Below are 22,925 nucleotides of genomic sequence, written 5' to 3'. Positions count from 1 at the left end.
GGCAAGTTAAACAGAAGCGGTTTTGCTTCACGGAGAACTGAAGTCTCAATTTTTGCTTATTATAGAAATCCTCACGCTGTTTTCAGTGTTTACAAAATCGTGGACTGAGAGAGCCAGAGCCAGGATTCTATTGGACATTTTTGGTGAAAATGAGTTTGTTTTTACCGAAATGCATTATACTTTTTATGTGCTTTTAACACAGAGAAACTTTGTAATATTCGTTATTTTTGCTCCTAATATTTTGCCAGAATTTTCACGTTATTTGAGAAATACAAGGTTCCATTTCAATCTTTCTTTTCTTAGACATTTCTCTATTAATCCTAACAATTACAGTGTGATTGACTGGCTATCATCGACCTAGAGCCTACACTTCCTAGGATGTAAGCAAAGAGGAGGAGCCACGCTGGAAATAACAGCGACGCGACTATAATACCATTTCCTGATAGAATATTACACTATACATTTCCTCAGCAATTCAGTTCAATTTTAAAAGAGCTCGCATATAATATGTACGATAGTTTGTATACATTTGTTGTGCCCCCTCTGTGTAAACGCAGGTTGTAGGCCTACTTTTTTTTTTAATTTAGACCGGCCAGAGGCCGTTCACCAAAGTTATCTTTATTTTCTGTTTTCGTTTTCACTTGTTTCCTTTGTTTTACTTACACTAATACAAACACGACACCCATGCCCGAGGCGGGACTCGAACCCACAACCCTTCGGACCAAGCGATAGAGACATACCGTGCCCTACCGCTTGAGCCATCCGGGCCAGCAGGCCTACTCATATACAATATGAATATTTTTGATTAAGCATATAAGTTAATGTTTATAAGCGTGGTACATCAACAGACCACATTCTGAAAGTAGGTACCGTAATTATGTTCTGACCCGAAATTACAATTTTGTTATTTCATATATGAGAAGTTAAAAAAATAACAGAATTATATGTGCCTACTAAAATATCCTAGATTTTTCTATTGTATACACTTATAAAATATAAAACATAACAGTACCAAAAAAAAAAACTACACAAAGCCACAAAACAGAAATACGAGTATCAAATACAGCTGATACACTCCTCTCGAACCTCTAAGAAAGGTCCCTTACATTTAAATAATGACAACGAAGTATACGCACAATGCAGACAGGTGCTTCTCTACAAACAAAATGAAAAGTGATACTGTAATGCACTGAATATAGGCCGCTTTATTATGAACAGAATGAAAAGCTAGTCAATAATTAAAACATTATTTTTGGGGAACGGGAGATAGTGAAACAGCGTATTGCGTAATATAGTAATTTTTATAATCTCACTCCAAAGTCTATTGAATAACGTCGTGTTATCATAAGCTGAAATAATAGATAGTTCTATACATTACAAATGAATGTATGCTTTTCTTCACTGAAGTACAGGTATATTTCACAAGTGCGGCTTATATTCGAGTATTTACTTTATTCCGTACAACAGAATATTACGAGTGCATAAAAAAACCTACAATCACAACGTAAGTCAATAAAAGAAATGTGTACAATCATGCAAAAACAATATACCATTGCAGAAAAAATAAGAAATGCATCCATTCAGAATTGTTCACAAACAACACACCATTCGCTCTTTGACGATTTGTTCTATTTCTGCCAAGTCAGCTGATGTAGCTCCTTCCAGCGCTTTAAGGGAGAGGCTGGACGACTGTAAACACAGATCTATATTCAAGCAACGACTTTATGCTTACTAAACAAGACGTTTAGCTTACGGTACTGAAATCTAGACATACATCTATGACATCATAATATAATTAATATTTGAGCCGTTCAGAGCTGAAGTGGTGTAAGTCAAGGATGGGTAATGAGGGTTGAAATAAACATTCTGTAAAATACAGCGCAAAGTAGCAATTAATATTACGTTTATTTAAACTATTAGTAGTCAGTGGATAGCAAGAACGACATATTAATTGCTACTTTGCGCGTTTTACAGAATTTTTACTTTAAACCTCATTATCCAATTTTGACTTACACCACTTTTGCTCTGAACGCCTCATTTGTGTAATTATTTTATCTTTAACTAACTGACTATTACCTAAGCAAGAAAAAAAAGTACGGTACTGAAATCTACACACACATCTCTGACACCATAATATAGTTAGTATATCAATGGTGTTGAAAAGCAACCTCGTATTTCAGAAATATGAACAAAATAAGATTTCACTCGATTCTTATCAAAGAAACATTCCTTAATCTTCTGCAAGCACATGTTAAGTCAAAACATGGATATAAACTTCATAAGAATATGTTTCAATATCCTATTATATTTGATATTTTTCAAGATATTAAAATGTTTTTTTCGCTCTCCTGTAAAATTTAATATTTTAACATACGAGTTGTAGTTCAACACCATAGATATGGAATGTTTTTATCTTAAAACTATTTGACTATTGTCTAGCAAGTACCGTATTCGCAACTAGTATGCCATGACACATAAAATATTTTGTGTAATTGAAGAGTTTAGAGCCATAGTGGGCCAAGCGCCATTTATTAAAAACGGAGAAAACAAGGGTTAAACTTAAGTGAATACCATAGTTTAATGAAGCTTGACATATCATTTAGTTTGAATGTGTATACTTTATATTACTTGCTATACGTTTCCATTGAATTTTGGTGATAACTTCATTTTAACCCTTGTTTTCTACGGTTTTAGTAAATGGCGCTTGGCCCACTATGGTTCTGAACCCTTCAATTCATGTATTTACTATGTTCAGTTACAAAAAAAATATATGCCATATCTTCTAGCACTATGCTTCTCAACTAGGCGTCATAAAAATGTACTGTCACTGTGAAGCGTGCATAATTTATCATAACACAATTATAATTTAAATATAAATTTACATTTAAATTTGTCACCATTACAACATTATCGTATGACACTTCAATATTTGGGTATTTAAAAATTAGTTTTTTTTTTTTTTTTTATACCGAGAGTGCATTTGTTCAACCCAATTCAATTAAGCTTATTGCCGTGAGTGAATATATCCATCCATATTACTGTCTATGGCCATCCTTACTTTATATCTTGTTTTCTCATTTGTCCGTAAGAGATCTCTGCAGTCTCACGAGATATATTCGCCTCAGTCGAGACGTTATGCTCAGAAAAATATCTCCAAAAGAAAAGGAGAGGGAAAATTGGCCGGTAAATTCTGGCTGAAGCATTCTCAATAAGGTTATCTTACTTGTACTAAATATAAAACACAGAATTCTCAGCTTTACTTCCCTTTATAAAAAGACATTAAATTTTTTTTTTATCCGCTCTTAATATGTAAAGCTTCAAACAATGATCTAACAGAATACGTAGCTATAGGCCTACTCCTTTTCCGTCTTCTAAATTCACTTAAAATATGATGCTTGTAATAAAATTACTTTCACTTATAAGCAGGGAAAGGATTTATATGTAAATACATATTTACTTATAAAGCTAATATAATTTATATTTTGCATTATCTTTATGTTTCACAATGTGTAGGGTTGAAAAATCCTACTTTTATTTTCCATATTTTTCCATATTTTAGAGTTTAGTACATATTTTCGTTAATTTCCATATATTTTCCATATTTCATATAAAACAGTCCATATTATATTAGGTTTAACAATAAAACAAAACAAAATTCCATTAACTTTTAAAAATACATTTCAACAATAGAGATTTAAACACATGTTCAGTAATCCCTTTAACATCAGAGTTATTTGAAAATTAGCAGTCCTATCAACAATGGGAAAGTAAGTTACAAAACTGTATTAATTTAATTTAAAATTTTTAACAGACTTCAGTTGTGCAGCTCAACAGTTAAATGCCAGTCAGAGTACACATAGGTTCAGTTTTGTAAATCATACCATAAAGACTGTAAATATGCCAAAAGTACGTCATTCAGTCAATTTAAAATCAAAACTAACAAGTTACATTTCAGAATTTAAAGAAGATGGTTTATCAACTGACAATAAAATATTATTTTGTAATTTGTGTCAGTGTGCAGTATCATCTACACAAAAGTTCCTGGTGCAACAACACATTACAACTAGTAAACATCAGGCCAACAAACAACTAAATTCCAAGCAGAGACAATTGTTTTTAACACAACCAACAACATCGAATGTAAGATCTGAGTTTAACATCGACCTGTGCCGTTCTCTCATCTCTGCTGATATTCCTCTCTACAAACTAAAGAATAAGGTCTTCAGGGAATTCCTTGAAAAATATACTCAACATACAATCCCGGATGAGTCAACACTTAGGAAGACGTATGCTCCATCCATCTACGATGAGACAATACAGAAGATAAGAGATGAAATTAAAGATAGTTCAATTTGGGTTTCCATTGATGAGACTCCCGACAAAGAAGGTAGACTTGTTGGTAATGTAGTTATCGGTTTGTTAAGTGAACAATATTCTGAACGAATTCTTTTACATTGTGATGTTCTAGAAAAGTGCAATAACAAAACTATAGTTAAACTGTTCAACGAAGCTATGGGTATCCTGTGGCCAAAGGGTATTATGTACGATAATGTGTTATTCTTTATTAGCGATGCTGCCCCTTATATGGTCAAAGCTGGACAAGCATTATCTGTTGTATATCCTAAATTGACTCATTTTACTTGTGTGGCGCATGCATTTCATCGTGTGGCAGAAGTGGTCAGAGACAATTTCCCTAAAGTAGATTTGTTGATTTCATCAGTGAAAAAAGTATTTCTCAAAGCTCCCAGTAGAGTTAACGTGTTGAAAGAAATGTACCCTGAAATTCCATTGCCACCAAAGCCAATTTTAACTAGATGGGGTACATGGCTAGAAGCAGTTGAATATTATGCCGAACACATAGACTCTATTAACAATGTTCTCCTTGCATTGGACTCTGAAGATGCAGTCTCAATTGATACTGCGAAAACAGTTACCTGTGACATAAGTGTGAAGAATGACTTAGCTCACATTCAGCATACATTTTCATGCATCATAAAAACGCTCAAAAGTCTCCAAAATAGGCACCTTTCACTATCTGAAAGTTTTGAAATTATAAATAGTACTGTGGAACAACTGAATCGTGGTAGAGGTAAAGTTGCAGATGCAGTAAGAGCTAAGGTGGACACTGTACTTTCAAAAAACCCTGGATATGAAGAACTACAAAAGGTTGTTGCTGTGATGAGTGGTGAATCAACAGTGAAGATTAACTTGGACTTATCCCCAGCAGACATTGTGAAATTGAATTATGTACCAGTTACTTCTTGTGACGTCGAACGCTCTTTTAGTCAGTATAAATCTATCCTCAGAGACAATAGAAGAAGATTCACTTTTCAGCACTTGAAAGAAATGTTTGTAACCTATTGTTATGGTAACAGACAATAAAAATTGTGTTTTGTTGAAACTACATTGGAAGATAAGGTACGTCCATTATATTTTTTGTTTAGTTTGATTAAAATGTACCAATATTTAACGTACATAGTCATTTTTTTATAATTTTAAGTCCATATTTAATTCCATATTTTGGTAAAAATCCATATTTAATTCCATATTTTGGTAAAAATAACTACATATATATTTACATATTTCATATATTTTTAGTCCATATAAATCCGTTCCCTGCTTATAAGCTTCTAGGTTAGTGGTGAGACATTTACACATAATTTAGTATTAGAAGACAGAATTCTCAGGCCATTAGTTTATTTGTTTTTAACTCCAAACACAAAATATGTATGTATTACTGTTATTTATTACACAAAAGCATTTTCCAAGCAATTTTCACAACTTTGTTGTGACATGTAATTTTTTGCTCGATAACACGGAGTTACTAGTGTATTTTTTTCTTCACTCTTTTTGTCGATAACTTACAATATTATTATTATTATTATTATTATTATTATTATTATTATTATTATTAACACCATCACCACTATTATTCGGTATTATCTTTTATTATTGAGAAATGAGTCAATTAGTACCTACGTCTATATATCTACCAGTTGGTCCCGCCTGATACAGAAGTTTATGCCATTAAATAATTTGTGTCCTTCAGACATCGTAATATGTACACCACCCAGTGCACAAGACATATGTCTGACATATTTCTCTCAAACATAATTTGATTTGCAAATAATCTGTAAACATCTGTTTCCTGTTTTATACACTGCTAATGAATCCAATTTTTAATATGGATATAACTTACATACACAGTAGATACATGTAAACAATTTTAGGAAGACAACTTTTAAAAATAACGATCCTTCTCTCCAATACTAGCATTGCTTCAGAGCCTTCATACTGAGCGAATTATCAACAAAGTAAATACTGTCATTCGTAAGACAATACACAGTCAGGCCGCAACAGGGCCATATTTACGTATGAGTTAACCTTGGATATTCTCCAGAGACATACTTCGGGAACAGCAATCTTGTTATAGTAAACACACACAAAGTATGTTTATGCGTTTATTTTTGAAGGGAAGTAAACCAAGAGAGAAAAATATATTTTCATCTACAAGTGTACAAATATGCTATGGAAACAAGCATTCTGTATTTGTAAACGTGAGCTATTTATAGTGAGTCACGATATAGTCGTGGGTTTTCAGCTCCAAAATTAATAAACTATTCCTATTTAAAGCTTTTCTTAGTTCTGAAGTTCTGCTCAACTGTAGCAATATAAAGAGGCTATGGGCAACACTAACCTTAAACAAAAGCATTTTGTGTTTCTATTATTATTATTATTATTATTATTATTATTATTATTATTATTATTATTGATGCAATATATTTTGATTTTAGTTAGGCGTTTGACGTAGTTCCACATTCTATTCTATTGTCTAAATTAGATAATACAGTATAGGACTATCGGTAAGCTACAGTACGTAAGCTGGTTTGAAAATTATTTACACGATAGATATAATCAAGTGCACGAATTTCGAATACTATCTTTGATCCTTTTAATATTATTTGTGGTGTGCCCCAAGGCTCAACTTTAGGACCTCTTCTATTCTGAATGTTTATTGTCGACATTTGCAAAATAAAAGTTCTGACTTTCTATTTGCTGACGATCTTAAAATTTTTCGTAAAATCAATAGTGTTGCTGACTGTCAATTTCTTCAGGATGACATTAATTCAATTACCAATTGGACAGTTGATAACGGGATGATAATTAATGAATCCAAAACTTACGTAATATCATTTTCAAGGAAAACCTCTACACTAAAATATAACTATCATCTAAAAAATGTATTAATTAACAGAAAAGATTGTATTAGAGACCTCGGTGTATTAATTGACAATAAATTATATTTTCACAACCACATTGATTATATTTATAACCATGCAATAAGAATGTTAGGAATAATTCGGTCAATTACTTATTCTTTTTCAACACCTGACTCTCTTTTAATTCTATACTATATATCAGTAAAACCGAAACTCGAATATGCATCTGTAGTTTGGAACTCTATTACTAGTACTGATCCAGCAAAACTGGAAAATATTCAAAGGAAATTATTTCATTATGTTCGTACAGATTTCTGCCTAATAACTCCGAGTATAACTATGATAAAAAAATGCGAGCACTTTAAATGTCGAAGCTTGTATGCCACACGTCATGATCTCGATTACTTATTCTTATGTAAGGTCCTTAAATGTGACATTAATTGTCAATCTTTCCTAAACAGTGTCAGCCTTCATATTCCTATGAAGGATATGAGACATCACAAACTCTTCTATATTAGAAATTCTAAATCTTCCTCGCCGCTCTCCAGATGGATTAAAAATGCTAACATACATGCAGGCGATTTCGATCCATTCAATGTATAGACTATTAGAATATGGCAATGTTTTTTCTAATATTATTTGCATAATTCTTATATACAAATTGGTAATACTTTTGTAATAATCAACTCCTTTCCCTAAAATTTTATAGTATTAATTCTTGTAAATTAATCATTGTAATCTATGTTCTTCATTTCGTTGTTAACTCAATTATTTAATTTGTACCATAGTTATTCATTTTAATGTATTAATTGTATCACTTAGCTGAACTTTAATTGGCCAATAGTTGTTGTCCAGCACATAAAAGTAGGTAGGTAGGTAGGTAGGTAGGTAGATAGATAGACAGATAGGTAAGTAAGTAAATAAATAAATAAATAAATAGATAAGTAAGTAAATAAATAAATAATTATTATTATTTAATCAACTGTCCGAAGACAGGTCTGAACCTCTCAAGCGATATCAACATGACACCACTTATGAGGCTAGTAGGCCAGGGGGTAATGAGGTAGGATGGCCAGTTCCTGTAAATTGCATTTGCCAACTAAAGAAACCATTAAACACCAAATTTAAAAAACGTCATTACTTATGAGACGACCTAATATTATCGTTATTATTAGCTTATTGTTATTAAGTATTGTCATAGTCACAATTTTATTATAAAATACAACAAATTAAAAATGAATTAATCACGTACCACTTTCTTAAATAGGCATTCAAATGAGATTAATAAACGAAGAAACATACATACCCTTTTGCCCTGGCTCTCCTCGGCACCGGACGACGTGCTCCCGGAGGCCACCAGGATGGGCTCGGTGATGGGTTTCATGGGTGGCGGCAGTGGTGGCAGTTCTTCTTCGCCCTCCTCGCCGTTCTCCTGGGGAGGGTAGTTGGTCACAGCTCGGGGCGTGCCTGGGACTGTGCCAGAGGCCGCAGCGGCCGTGGCAGTCACCCGCTCCTCCTCCTCCTCTGACTGACTCTGAGGTGCCTGCTTGTTGCCCATGTCCCCAGATGGTAACTGCAAACAGTAGTACGCATTTCTTGTAACACCTGTCGAGAGCACATACCCGTATTCCAAGAAACTACAAGGTGGGTCAAAAGTCGCTTTCCCTAAATACTTCCTTACATTTAATTACACTCAATTTACATTTGACTACACGTTTCTTTACAGAATTTGTTCAAAATGGAGGCCCTGTTTCTCGATATACAACTAACAACGCTTAGATCCGTTTGGCTGCAAAAGGATATCTATCGGATATAGGGGGGAGAGCTATTAATCCTTCCCATTGAAGGCTTTAAGGAACCAACCTGGACATATACCCAATGTCCCACCCCTACCTTCCCGTGGTGCAGCTGTTAGTAAGCATAATTTTACAAGCTGAACTAAAGGGAGGGGCTACTCATCATTTAGGACTGGTCAGCTTGATGAGTTAATGACCGAATTTGGTATAATTTTCCTCTATTCAATACCTAATTCCCTCTTTACCCTTTCCTATCCAGTCCTCTGACTGAACTCTTACTTTCTTCGACCCCGATGGCATTAGAGCATTCGAGGCCTAGGGGTTCATTTCCCTTTCCTTCCTCCTCTTTCTAATTTTCTGTTCCTAGTGCTGACCTGCTATGGCACTAAAATCGTTATCCAGTGGCTTAAGGAGGGAAAGTTGGTGATCAACAAGATCTCCCAGCTAGGTCCAATGGACCCGTCGACCAACAGCAGGTGTGGTCCTCCAGACATTCTGGGGGTTGTGTGTGAATGAAGTAGCCACCAAAACGTTAAAATATGGTGTTCACTTAAATCGGCTACAACTTGCCATTTTCAAAAAAATGGAATTCTCTGCTTCATAATCCACAGTTAATTCCCGATTTACCACGAAAATCGTCTGTAGCTGCATTTAGATTGGCAACAGGCCATGATTGTTTGGCCAAACACCTGCATAGAATTGGAATATATCAGTCCCCTAACTGCCCATTGTGCAACTCAAACCAAGAAATGGATTCGGAACACCTCAAAATCTGTGCTTCAGTGGCTGACCATGATAATATCTTCGAAAAATATTGGAGTGCAAGAGGTCAAATGACTTTATTGTCAAACGCCTGGCATTAGAAAACAACAACGTTTAGGCACTGATTTATAGATGGAAGAACATAACTCACGATTTTCATGAATGACTGTTCGATCGTCCTTCGCAACTGATACAGATCCTGCGGTTTCTGAGCAAAAACACCATTTTTCAGGATACCCTACAGCGAAAAATCACATGTCGTCAGTTCGCATGATCTGGTTGGCCATTCTGTTGTGGCACGACGGCCAATCCATTCATGGAATCGCTGGTTCAGGAAGTCCCTCACTCCTACATCAAAATGAGGTTGTGCTACATCCTCTTGCCATATTAAATGAATTTCCGCAAAACGAGGGCTGTTTTCAAAATATGACATCGGAAAAACAGTTGACGCACGAACATGGTTGTCAACCCACCACTTATTAAACCAGCTATTCGTTTATTCAAGTTATGACATCTATTATGTGTACAAGTATGAAATCTATAACACATATTGGGGAAAGCGACTTTTGACCCACCTTGTCTAGAATGCGTGATGTCAAAGACACCATTGAAACTGAGATATGAGACTTGTTATGGCCAAAGATATAAACAAAGATATGACGTAGTTATTTTATGAAAAATAATTCATGTGACACGCTAGTTTCCTGTATTGTAAACACTGTAGAAGTATTTTACAATTTAAACTACAGGCAACATCAGTTTAACCTGGTTTACGTATGACCGATCTGTGGCTAGTGATGTGAGAAATTATCTATATAATAATTACGAAATTGCTCAACAATACCACCGTACCCACTGGCGTAGCTCAGGCGGTAGCGCGTTTGCCTCCTGAACTGCGCCCGGACGTGGGTTCGATTCCTGCCTGGACTGATTACATACATTGTTGGTTTTTTCGAAAGTTGTCTCCAACTGTAGGGCGAATGTCAGGTAATCCACGACGATTCCTCGACCTCAGCTCGACAAATACCATTTCGCCATCACCAATTCCTCAGACAAATAACTTAGTAATTGATACAGCGTCATTAAATAATCGACAAAAAAAAATAGCGGTACCACCGTAATGAGGTTAGGTTATATTTGGTTTGGTTGTCTGTATAATTTATTATTATAGGGGACGAAGCCCTCAGAATTCATAACGTAAATAGGTTGGTCATACTGAACTAAATAAATAAACTAGGAGCTATCTTTGGTATTAGTCGGTAGAGAACTAAAAGTGACAAACTGTAGCTTAAGCTAACCTGAGGATATATGTAACATCTATGTCCACATTTAATATTAATCACTAGGTAAATGCTGTAAACAACTAGTTAAATTTTAATCTAAGCTAGAAAGATTGCTACAATTAACACCCAAATTTAACATTAGTCGATAGGTAGCAAAACACCGACTACAGCTCTAACATAAGCTAATAATAATAATAATAATAATAATAATAATAATAATCATCATCATCATCATCATTATTATTTATTTATTGTTTGTAAGATATCATTATTCTTGAGTTTTAAGGGTAAAAGAATATTAGAGATAAAGAATGAACTATTCAAGTGTATCATTTCTTTAATTAGCTAATATTCTGACGCAAAAAATGTGTTGTGAATTCCATAGTTCCTTCGACAGAATTTTTTTTTATTTTTAACTACAAAATTACATTATCATAATTGTTACAAATCACGCCGCTCTTGTAAATGTTTCAAGATTGTACATTAGCATGCATAATTAAACTGTAAAGAATCACATTCCTAAAGTCGTATGATTTGTAGCAATTTTTGGTCATAAGTGCGTAAGAAAGATGTCATTTTTAGTTAAAAATTGAAAGACAAAATCTGTACAAAGCAACTGACAACTCATTTTTAGCTTCCGAACACTAGCCAATTAAAGAAATGAAACTTCTGAATAGTTCATTATCTATTTGTAATATTCTATTACCCCTTAAAATTAAAGAAAAATGGTATTTTAATAACAACTTCAAATTTGTGTAACTGAAAATATTGAGATTAGGACAAATGTTTATATTTCATTTCTTGCTCAAAATGTCTTCGGAAATAAGCTCCGTAAGGGACGGTAAATCCTCGTGAATCACCCTGCATCTGTAGGTATTTCGGTACATACATACAAGAATATTAGAGATAAAGAATGAACTATTCAAGTGTATCATTTCTTTAATTAGCTAATATTCTGACGCAAAAAATGTGTTGTGAATTCCATAGTTCCTTCGACAGAATTTTTTTTATTTTTAACTACAAAATTACATTATCATAATTGTTACAAATCACGCCGCTCTTGTAAATTTTTCAAGATTGTACATTAGCATGCATAATTAAACTGTAAAGAATCACATTCCTAAAGTCGTATGATTTGTAGCAATTTTTGGTCATAAGTGCGTAAGAAAGATGTCATTTTTAGTTAAAAATTGAAAGACAAAATCTGTACAAAGCAACTGACAACTCATTTTTAGCTTCCGAACACTAGCCAATTAAAGAAATGAAACTTCTGAATAGTTCATTATCTATTTGTAATATTCTATTACCCTTAAAATTAAAGAAAAAAGGTATTTTAATAACAACTTCAAATTTGTGTAACTGAAAATATTGAGATTAGGACAAATGTTTATATTTCATTTCTTGCTCAAAATGTCTTCGGAAATAAGCTCCGTAAGGGACGGTAAATCCTCGTGAATCACCCTGCATCTGTAGGTATTTCGGTACATACATACAAGAATATTAGAGATAAAGAATGAACTATTCAAGTGTATCATTTCTTTAATTAGCTAATATTCTGACGCAAAAAATGTGTTGTGAATTCCATAGTTCCTTCGACAGAATTTTTTTTATTTTTAACTACAAAATTACATTATCATAATTGTTACAAATCACGCCGCTCTTGTAAATTTTTCAAGATTGTACATTAGCATGCATAATTAAACTGTAAAGAATCACATTCCTAAAGTCGTATGATTTGTAGCAATTTTTGGTCATAAGTGCGTAAGAAAGATGTCATTTTTAGTTAAAAATTGAAAGACAAAATCTGTACAAAGCAACTGACAACTCATTTTTAGCTTCCGAACACTAGCCAATTAAAGAAATGAAACTTCTGAATAGTTCATTATCTATTTGTAATATTCTATTACCCTTAAAATTAAAGAAAAAAGGTATTTTAATAACAACTTCAAATTTGTGTAACTGAAAATATTGAGATTAGGACAAATGTTTATATTTCATTTCTTGCTCAAAATGTCTTCGGAAATAAGCTCCGTAAGGGACGGTAAATCCTCGTGAATCACCCTGCATCTGTAGATATTTCGGCGCGCGCACGCACGCACGCACGCACGCGCGCGCGCACACACACACACACACACACACACACACACACACACACACACACACACACACACACACACGAGATGGGTAAAAAAGGTGGAACAGTTTTTTCGAAACTGTTTCACAATTGAAACAGTTTCGTGAAATAACCTGTTCCAACTGTTTCAAAGAGTGTTACCCTAGATCATAGGGTGTTACACTGTTCCAGTGATCACTTCAACATTCCACATTGTTCCAAGAGATAAACATTTCAATTTCTAAACAGCTTCCCTGTTCTCTGCTGGTGTAGTGCTATCATCGACCTCCAGTCAAAAGTGGATATATATATAATATCGATGTTCCACACGGCCTTCGTGCAACAGTAGCCTATGTAGGGCAGCGCAATTTAATTGTACGAATCAAATTCCCTAATAAATGTAATATTAATTATTATTAGCCGCCCATTGATTGAAAAAAAAATTTAGGGGCCCAAATTTGAAAAAAAATATACCCAATGCAGGATTGTACTAAATCCGATATATCTAAACCGTTTTTAAAGATAGATTCAAACAGCTTTTTGCAATGTATTTGCAAAAGCATGTTCTACAAACTGTCTGTAACAGAATTTTGATATTAGTCCCTACGTTTGTAAAATAAACAATTAAAATTTAATAACAATTTTCTGATATCCTTTCTTGCAAAACAAACGGACGTATTTTTAAAATGAAATCAATTAACAAAATTCTGTTACAGAGAAAGGTTTCCTAATAGTCTAAAGAATGTGTGTTCTAAATTTCATGCATGTATCTTTAATAGTTCAGAAATTATATCCATTTTCGTCTGGCAATGTAGCAAAATAAATGAAGTTACTGGAAACCGATAAAAGCGGGCGTGTGATTTAAAAATCCATAGCGCAGGAAGTTTAAAAATGACGTCTCAACATCCGATAAGGGCACAAATACCCACAAAATGTTATGCAATGCATTCCACACATATCAAAGGGTATTTTAAAGAGGAAAAAAAAATTAATTTAATTTACCGGAAACAACAATAAAAGTGGGCGAGTGATTTAAAAATCAATAACGCAGGAAGTTTAAAAATGGCGACTCAACATCCGATAAGGGCACAAATACCCACAAAATGTTATGTTATGCATTTCACACATATCACAGAGTATTTTAAAGAACTTTTTTTTTGAAAATTTACTCATTTTTCACCAAAAAATACCATCCTCTCCTAGGGTTATATGCGTTATTTTTGCTAAAATCGATTCATTTTCAATTGTGGTTATTTACTGTACTCTTTAACAGTAACCTACGAAAAATGACTTTCTGTCGTCATAATACAGTGAACAGCTGATTTAAAGACGATTCAAGAGCTTTGTTCCCGAAGCAGATGAGAAGTTAAAACAACTCCGAAATGCCACACAACTGCTGGATTAAAACACAGCAGAAGTTTTGGACCCAAAATATATAATGAATTAATTAGAGCTTACCCTGAGCTAAGTACACTTAACACACACAGATTTAAGAAACAAATCAGATTAATTATTTAATTGTTTAAGCTAATTGAGTTCAAAATTGATACTCTAATATTTATGTACTTTCGTATTTTCTATTTGTATATAGATCCTATTATTACATGCTGTATTTACCATTTATTAATGTCATTGTACTCAATGAACTCTCTTAATTTTGTGATATATTTTGTATAACTGATCTGAACTGGGCCCGAGCACGAGCTTCTGCTCTTTCGGGCTGCAATGTCTAATGTAGCTCAAGTGTAAAGTATTAAATAAATAAATAAATAAATTGAAACAGTTGGCACTGATGTTGTAAACATAATCTTATGAAACTGTTTATCTGAAACTGTTATTTTGGAACAGCTTCGTTCATGAAACAGTTACAGTCGAAACTGTTTCTTAAAAGGAACAAGTTTATCCCATCTCTAATTACATACATACATACATACATACATACATACATACATACATACATACATACATACATATCGATTCAAGTTACTGGAGAGTGCAACATGCCCGTGTAATAGTGGAGGTCATACTATAGATCACTTGCTGTATGACTGCACAATATTAAGAAAACAAAGGGGAATTCTAAGAAACAGCATCTCGAAGACAGCAAGTTAGCCACCTAACAAATATCAGCTTATAAAATTTCATCTTCAACCATTCATTACCTTCATCAATTCAATAGATTTTGAACAATTGTAGGAATGCATTTATTGCTAGGTTACACATATTTATCATTCAACTTTTATAAAATTACCAATTTGTTCAAAAAACTCACAATATATTCCAATCATGTATATATACTTTCTTTTCTTTTTATTTAGGTTAAGCCATATATATGTATTTGTATTAATTCTCCATCTTCCTTAGGTAATATCAATGTATCCAAATGTATATTTATCGTAGGAAACTGAAAATCTAAAACATGTAGTATTACTCTGTAATGGAGCATGTTGTTCAATAAAAAAAAAATACATACAAACATACATAACATAACATACATACATACATACATACATACATACATACATACATACATACATGTAGATAGGTTTAATAATGAGTATTTTATCTATACATTTTTCTATTTTATATTTTTTTAATTTATCAACTCATACTTTTTTACTTCTGATTTCATAACAAAGTTCCTTTCCGATTAACTGATTTAGAATAGATTTTGTAATGTTTAACAGCACTTTACGTAGAAAAAAAACATATCCCGAATGCTAACGATCACTTGTGCGGCCTTAGGTTTTCATAACAGAGAGCGGAAACAGGAAAATTTTAATCTAAATCAAATTTACCTCGTAAACTCGGTGTTGAGGGCCAGACAGCGTGGTTAGCAGCACACTTCATCCTAAGATGGCGCAGTCTGGTATGGATACGTCATTACACGTCGTACCTCACTCGATACAAAGCGACTCGTTTAGCAATATCAGTACATAGGAAGAGAGTTTTCAAAATTCTTATCCGCACTAAGAAGTTTCTCATGATCTGGACATTGCGTGTGGCACGGCACGGTCCGGGAATCCACTCCACTCTTGGCATATACACACACACTGCTGATAACGCTACTAGCGACCCCACCGCCGGAAGTTCGTGTCGTATGACAAGGAAACATCGTATATTAATATATATTTTTCCAGAAGTTCATTGCGTTTTATCCGGACTTTCGTAGCAAGGTAATGAATATCTGAACGGGGCTTCCACATTAATTAACGATCTGGCTAACAGGAAACAAAGCGCAGTATTGCATGGGTTGACTTCACGAGGATCGGACCCGGAATGGGTCCGTGTAGCTAGGGACTTGTTAGTATATTGTGCGCCGTATGTATGTTACAACTTACTTACAAATGGCTTTTAAAGAACCCGGAGGTTCATTGCCGCCCTAACATAAGCCCACCATCGGTTCCTATCCTGAGCAAAATTAATCCATTCTCTGTCATCATATCCCACCTCCCTCAAATCCATTTTAATATTATCCTTCCATCTACGTCTCGGCCTCCCCAATGGTGCGCCGTATGCATGTAAAAAAATTATCGGCCTCCCCAATGGTGCGCCGTATGCATGTAAAAAATTATGGTTTATTTAACGACGCTCGCAACTGCAGAGGTTATATCAGCGTCGCCGATGTGCCGGAATGTTGCCCCGCAGAGTTCTTTTACATGCCAGTAAATCTACTGACATGAGTCTGTCGCATTTAAACACACTTAAATGCCATCGACCTGGGCCGGGGTCGAACCTGCAACCTCGAGCATAGAAGGCCAGCGCTATACCAAGTATGCTACCGAGGCCGACTGTATGTATGTATGTATTTTTTTATTTTATTGGGTTATTTTACGACGCTGTATCAACATCTAGGTTATATATATTTTATATATCTAGGTTATTTCGCGTCTGAATGAAATGAAGGTGATAATGCCGGTGAAATGAGTCCGGGGTCCAACACCGAAAGATACCCAGCATTTGCTCATATTGGGTTGAGCGAAAACCCCGGAAAAAACCTCAACCAGATAACTTGCCCCGACCGGGATTCGAACCAGGGCCACTTGGTTTCGGGCCAGACGCGCTGACCGTTACTCCACAGGTGTGGACTGTATATATGTATGTATGTATTATTTATTTATTTATTTATTAACTCTGGTGGAGTTAAGGCCATCAGGCCTTCTCTTCCACACCACCAGCAATGCAATACAACTACAAGAAAAAAATTATACATCAATGCAATTAATCTACTGTAATAACGAGTGACAGACTGAATATGACATAAAAAACTGAACGTACATGTAGAAATTGAAAATAATAATGTATGTATGTATGTATGTATGTATGTATGTGTGTGTGTGTGCCTGGTTTGAAGGTTGTTGCTTTCTCAGGAAAAAAGACAAGACAACAATTCAAGCTCAATTCAAATACGGAAGTAGCTTACAACAAATTCATCGCTGGAAAAAGCAACTCGTTCGAGGTGGCAGTGGAGGAGATTTGTTGAAGAGGTTGCGCTATTTGGTATAATGCAGTAAACCTGGATCATCCGATTCACGAGTCCGACATTCAAATTTGGGCCAGAGAGGGTGCAGAGTAGAGTCCAGGGATGTCAAAGTACCTGTATTACGTGCTCATACTACAAGCAATATAAGTCCATCAAGGTTCACTTTTCAGCAAGATAAAGTACAATCATCGTTCTTATGGAAATGTGAGGGTTCTTGAGAGCACGAAGTGGAGGCGCTTTGACATCCCTGGCGTAGACCAGTCATTTAAGACGCATCCCGGGCAACGACTCTGTCGGTAAATTGAAGTGTTTAACTGGCTTCATATTGGTGAATGATGAACAGTTAAGTACCCGTCATTATTAAAAAAAAAGTATTTTTTTATGTCAGCATACTTTATGACAGCTGTTACAAATGAAGACCTTTACAATGTTTGGAGTCCTACGTCGAACGCATGAACGTAAACAAATAGGAATTCTGTATATATTGCGAGTTATTGCGTATATGACGTGACAAGTGTGAAGGTCGCCTCTGCTTAAACGCACTGGAAAATCAGATGTTTGTTTTCATATTCGATAATTACGACATTACCTAGATCATATATACCCAGATTGCTCGGCCTTATAGGCTTTGACGGTAACAACTTTTGTCAGGTTTACTATGCTGCCATCTAGCTATTACGTAAGGAGTCACATCATAACTCCCATTTGAATTGATTAGCGACTGTACTGAGGTCTTGTGTTTGTTTACGTCGGACGGGTGGCGATCCTGGTGGTTGTTATCTTCAAAGTGCTACCGATTTTAACATTGGAATGAGCAATCTGTTATATATGTGATCTGGGTTCATTAGTTCTTGCCAATGATAGGGTAGAAATATCCAATATTTCTTTCTGACAACCCGAGTACTTCCCTTGTAAGAGTCGAATCCTTAGACGATGATTATAAGTGAGAACTTCTTAAGCAATTGCTCTCTGAATCATTATTTATACTCATTTAAATAAGGAAGCTCTTATCTAGCCTTAAGTATCCACTCATTTAAACCATTATAGAAGTTTTTTATTGTCTAGAATATTACGAAAAGGGTGATGATTATGATTTCATCTAATTCGTTTTGTTTAATGATCAACAAACATTGGAAACAATTAAAGTTACATAAAAGATATGAAGAACCTTTTGGAAAATACTATTCGTGTTGACAAGAATTCTGTTGTAAATATTTTATTGCCACTGATCGAAAAACAGAGTGATCAACAGGGGTGTACCGATTTCTCCTCGGATGAAAGTACTGATTACATTGAGGTTTTATGCTGCGTCAGTCTATCAGGTATGCAGGGTCACTCACGAGGAGTTACCGACACTTACGAAGCTTATTTCCGAAGACATTCTGAGCAAAAATAGTCATTTAGGTAAACATTTGTCCTATTCTCAATATTTTCAGAGGTACACTAATTTGAAGTTGTTTGTAAAATACCATTATTCTTTAGATTGAAGGCTAAAAGAATATTACAAACAGAGAATGAACTATTAAGGAGTATTATTTATAATAATCATTTATTTTTAATAAAATTACAAACCATTTTCCAAATTTGAAATATTTTAAAACTGAAGCTTTTCAAAAGAAATTTATAAAATTATTCATGATATATAACATTAACAAATGTGTGTATTTTTTACCTTTTATTTCTGTCGACTATATTCATGTTTTATTGAATATCACTTGCTTCTGTCTGATTGCCAATTTATATTAAACGTGTTCGTTCTCTCTTTTTCTCTTTCTTCTTTTTTGCTCGTGTGTGTTATTTATTGGTTTGAATTAAGTTATTTACTGTATTTAGTAAACCGTTCTTGTAAATTTTATGTTTTATTATTGGCTAAGACCACAGTGTACACGAGCCTGGCTCTTATGGCAGTGGCTAGAAACATTTTTGTTTTATAATTTTAATTTGTACTCCCTAGCTAGCTAAATAAATGATTGGCTAGTATTCTGAATGTAAACATGTGTTGTTAATTATTCCTCAGTTACTTTGTTCAAAATTCTTTTTAAATTTTTAACGAAAAATTACTTTATTCTTACGCACTTACCACAACAATTGTTGCAAACCACACACGTCTTCTAGTAACTTGATTCTTTGCAGTTCAATTTTGCATCCTAATGTAGTCTTAAAGAGTTTGCAAGAGAGGCGTGATTTGTAACAATTGTTGTGATAAGTGCGAAATAAAAATTAATTTTGTAGTTAAAAATTAAAAAAAAAAATTGTACGAAGCAACTATGGAATCAACAACACATTTTTAGCTTCAGAACACTAGCCAATTAAAGAAATGATATTTCTGAATAGTTAATTCTTTATTTATAATATTCTTTTATCCTTAAAACTAAAGAAAAAAAGATATTTTACAGATAACTTCAAATTATTGTAACTCTGAAAATATTGAGAAAATGTCTTCGAAAATATGCTCCGTAACTGGCGGTAACTCCTCGTGAATCACCCTGTATTTATTGCATATACTCAATCATACACTAATTAAATTTGACTATTTCGTTTATATGACGTCATTCCATTTTCGGCCAATGAAGTGTAATGAAATTTTGAATTCCAACCAATCACAGTCATACATCGCGATAATTTCTGCAGCTCGATTTATCACTATCAATTTATCGCATTGCTTTTCTTTTCTATAGTCAGTGTCGCCAACTGTTTCCACGTAAATCGATGAGCATGAATCCATTGCACTAAATAAAGTGCGAAATCCTACTTTCACATCTACATCTTCTAATTTCATGCCCATTGTATCTAAAGAAAATGACACTCCTTCACAACAATTGTTCATTTAATTAATCTATTAATCAGGTTATTTGTAATTATGCTATAAAGTGTTTAAATTAAATTATGATTTCAGCAGATAATGAAAATGTATTTCTGTTATAATAACAAGAGAAAAGCGCAGTACAGATAATTAACGTTTTTAAACCTGTATTTCGCTTTTCTCAATTGCCATTACTGAATAACATTCAATTTATTTATTGCAGTAATCGTTATTCTTCTATTTCGACTTCACAATGTCTGGCTAGGTTAAGTATTCATAAATATACAATTCGAGAGTTCAGAATGACAAGGTTCTATCTAGCGTTTAGTAAATTTTACAGGAGAGCATTTTAAAAGTTTGGCTGTTAATAAAATCAATGCAGATAAGAACCTTTTCAAACTAACTTTATCACGAACAATAATTGAGATATCAAGATATAATTTATATAGTAGATAACTGTGAAGTAGCAGAATTCAATGCAACAAAAATATCAATTTTGCTAAAAATATCAGATAGAACCTTGTCATTCTGAGCCCCCGAATTTAGCGAATTTTAGGGATATATTATTTACATTTTCATTCTATTCACGAAATAGTCCTGATCTCTTGTGATATTACTATAGATAAATAACGATTATTATAGAAAGTTACAGTAAAATGTTTGTATTTTTAGTTAGTCTGTGCACATTTATACTATATTGGCCAGTCAACTGTAAGTCTAATTATTTAAGAGGTTCCTCAAATCCTTGCTCGACATGTGAAAAAGTTCGTAAAATTTCCTTTAATACAAAGAGAATGGAATAGTGTAAGATCAGGAATTTATGAGGGGGGAGGGAAGATTGACTTTCCTGGAATTGTTCGAAGCATTGACGAGATCCATATCCCTATTAAAGCCCTATTGCAATATCTATTTCATCATAAGCGAATGCTCACTTTACCGCACTTTACTTGTTACTTATACCGGGACATCACTTCATTTTACTTGCATTTTTATTATACCTGAATTTTTTAATGTACTTGACTCCCGCCCTTTTCACTAATGTTCTTGCTCCCGTCAGCCACACAAACTTACGGCCGCTGTTGCATTCGAAGTCTGCTTAGCAGTGAAGTAAACAGTACAGAGTATAGTGTGTTTCAGAAATATGGTTGCGTTTTCCATAGGAGGAAGAGCCTATATTATTGAAGCTTATTTCCAAGGGCAGGTATTTATGGAAATTAATTTTATCATTTGTGTTTTTTAATATTGGTGTCGGCGGAGATTGTTGGAGATTGATTTGTACTCTTGTTGGATATTAATGTAAATTTTGGAAAATACAATTATTTTGAAATTGGAGTATTAACTCAGTATATTACTTTCCAAATAATTAACATTAAAGGTTCGTTGGATTCTGGTAAAGGTGCGGTATGGCCAATAGACAATATTTGTTGGATTGAGACTGTATTTAACACACATTCATTAAAAACGAAAAAAAAAAAAAAAAAAAAAAACTTGCAGCCCTCAAATTAATACTTGCAAATTTTTAGTGAAATGTTGAATCCTCCGTCTTTTGAGTTCACTAATGTAGTCAAAACACCTGGAATCATGTAACGTAGCCTATTTGAATGTGCAACAAATTCAAATAAAAAAATGTCCGAAAAAAGAACTCAGAAAATGAAATTCGCTATACGACACAATAATAATAATAATAATAATAATAATAATAATAATAATAATAATAATAATAATAATAATTCGCGAATGTGTTCATATTTCGCTATTAGAACTCTATTTCGCGATTTGTCGTGATTGTTTCATCCGCATATTATTAATCAGAATCACTTAATTCGTAAAGATTAGTAAAAATATATTGTATATCTATTATGTCGTGATTTTCACGATCTCCATAAACACCTGGCCCTGCTTATTTCGCACAGGTACGGTGTGTAGCATTACTGAATAACTTTATGTGTGTGGATTGAGCAGAAGTGAAGATTAGAGTTACCGAAAGTACGGTAATATGCTGAATAAAGTAGCCATTATGTAATGAATAAAACCGCCTGAAGGGTTGAGTTTGTGAAAAAAATTTTACTACTCTACTGTGTTTTGATAAAATACCGTAAAAGTAATGATCAAACTGAAAATCCTAATATCGTATTTCCCTGTAACATAAATGGATACACTACTTTTCTCTCCTCCTATAGCTAGTAAAATGATTTGTTTACATATTGCACTAGTAACATCAAACTCCTGTAATGGAAGGGGGTAACAGTGTTTCCGAGTATAGCCAGGTTAATGTTAATAATGTTGGTAAAAATAAATTGATGTCCCTGTACACTTAAGTATCGTTCCTGGAATGTAAACTTCTATAAGCAGTTCTTTATTCCTTAGTTATCACTTAAGGAATTCCTCAAATTATAAGCATTGTCTATGGATTCGCCCCTAAATACATTCAGAATGCCTACTTACGGAAAGCAATGATGAAAATT

General features: G+C 33.9%; 1 protein-coding gene across 6 annotated transcripts in view; it reads right to left on the bottom strand.

The window, feature by feature from the left end:
- Positions 1-22,925, bottom strand: part of trio (trio Rho guanine nucleotide exchange factor) — a 2,234,512-nt gene that overhangs the window by 86,890 nt on the left and 2,124,697 nt on the right. For 5 of the 6 annotated variants that reach the window (XM_069828117.1, XM_069828118.1, XM_069828113.1 and 2 more), the window contains 2 exons: positions 8,527-8,793; positions 1,606-1,689 (listed from right to left, as the gene is read on the bottom strand). In XM_069828117.1, the coding sequence (XP_069684218.1) occupies positions 1,606-1,689; positions 8,527-8,793 (351 nt within the window). The remainder of the gene's footprint in view (positions 1-1,605; positions 1,690-8,526; positions 8,794-22,925) is intronic. The other variant, XM_069828114.1, reaches the window with a different exon arrangement.

This window comes from Periplaneta americana, chromosome 6, assembly GCF_040183065.1.
Source record: "Periplaneta americana isolate PAMFEO1 chromosome 6, P.americana_PAMFEO1_priV1, whole genome shotgun sequence".
Taxonomy (NCBI): Eukaryota; Metazoa; Arthropoda; class Insecta; order Blattodea; family Blattidae; genus Periplaneta; species Periplaneta americana.
Note: the sequence above shows the minus strand (reverse complement) of the source record. Positions and strands in the feature narration are given on the sequence as shown.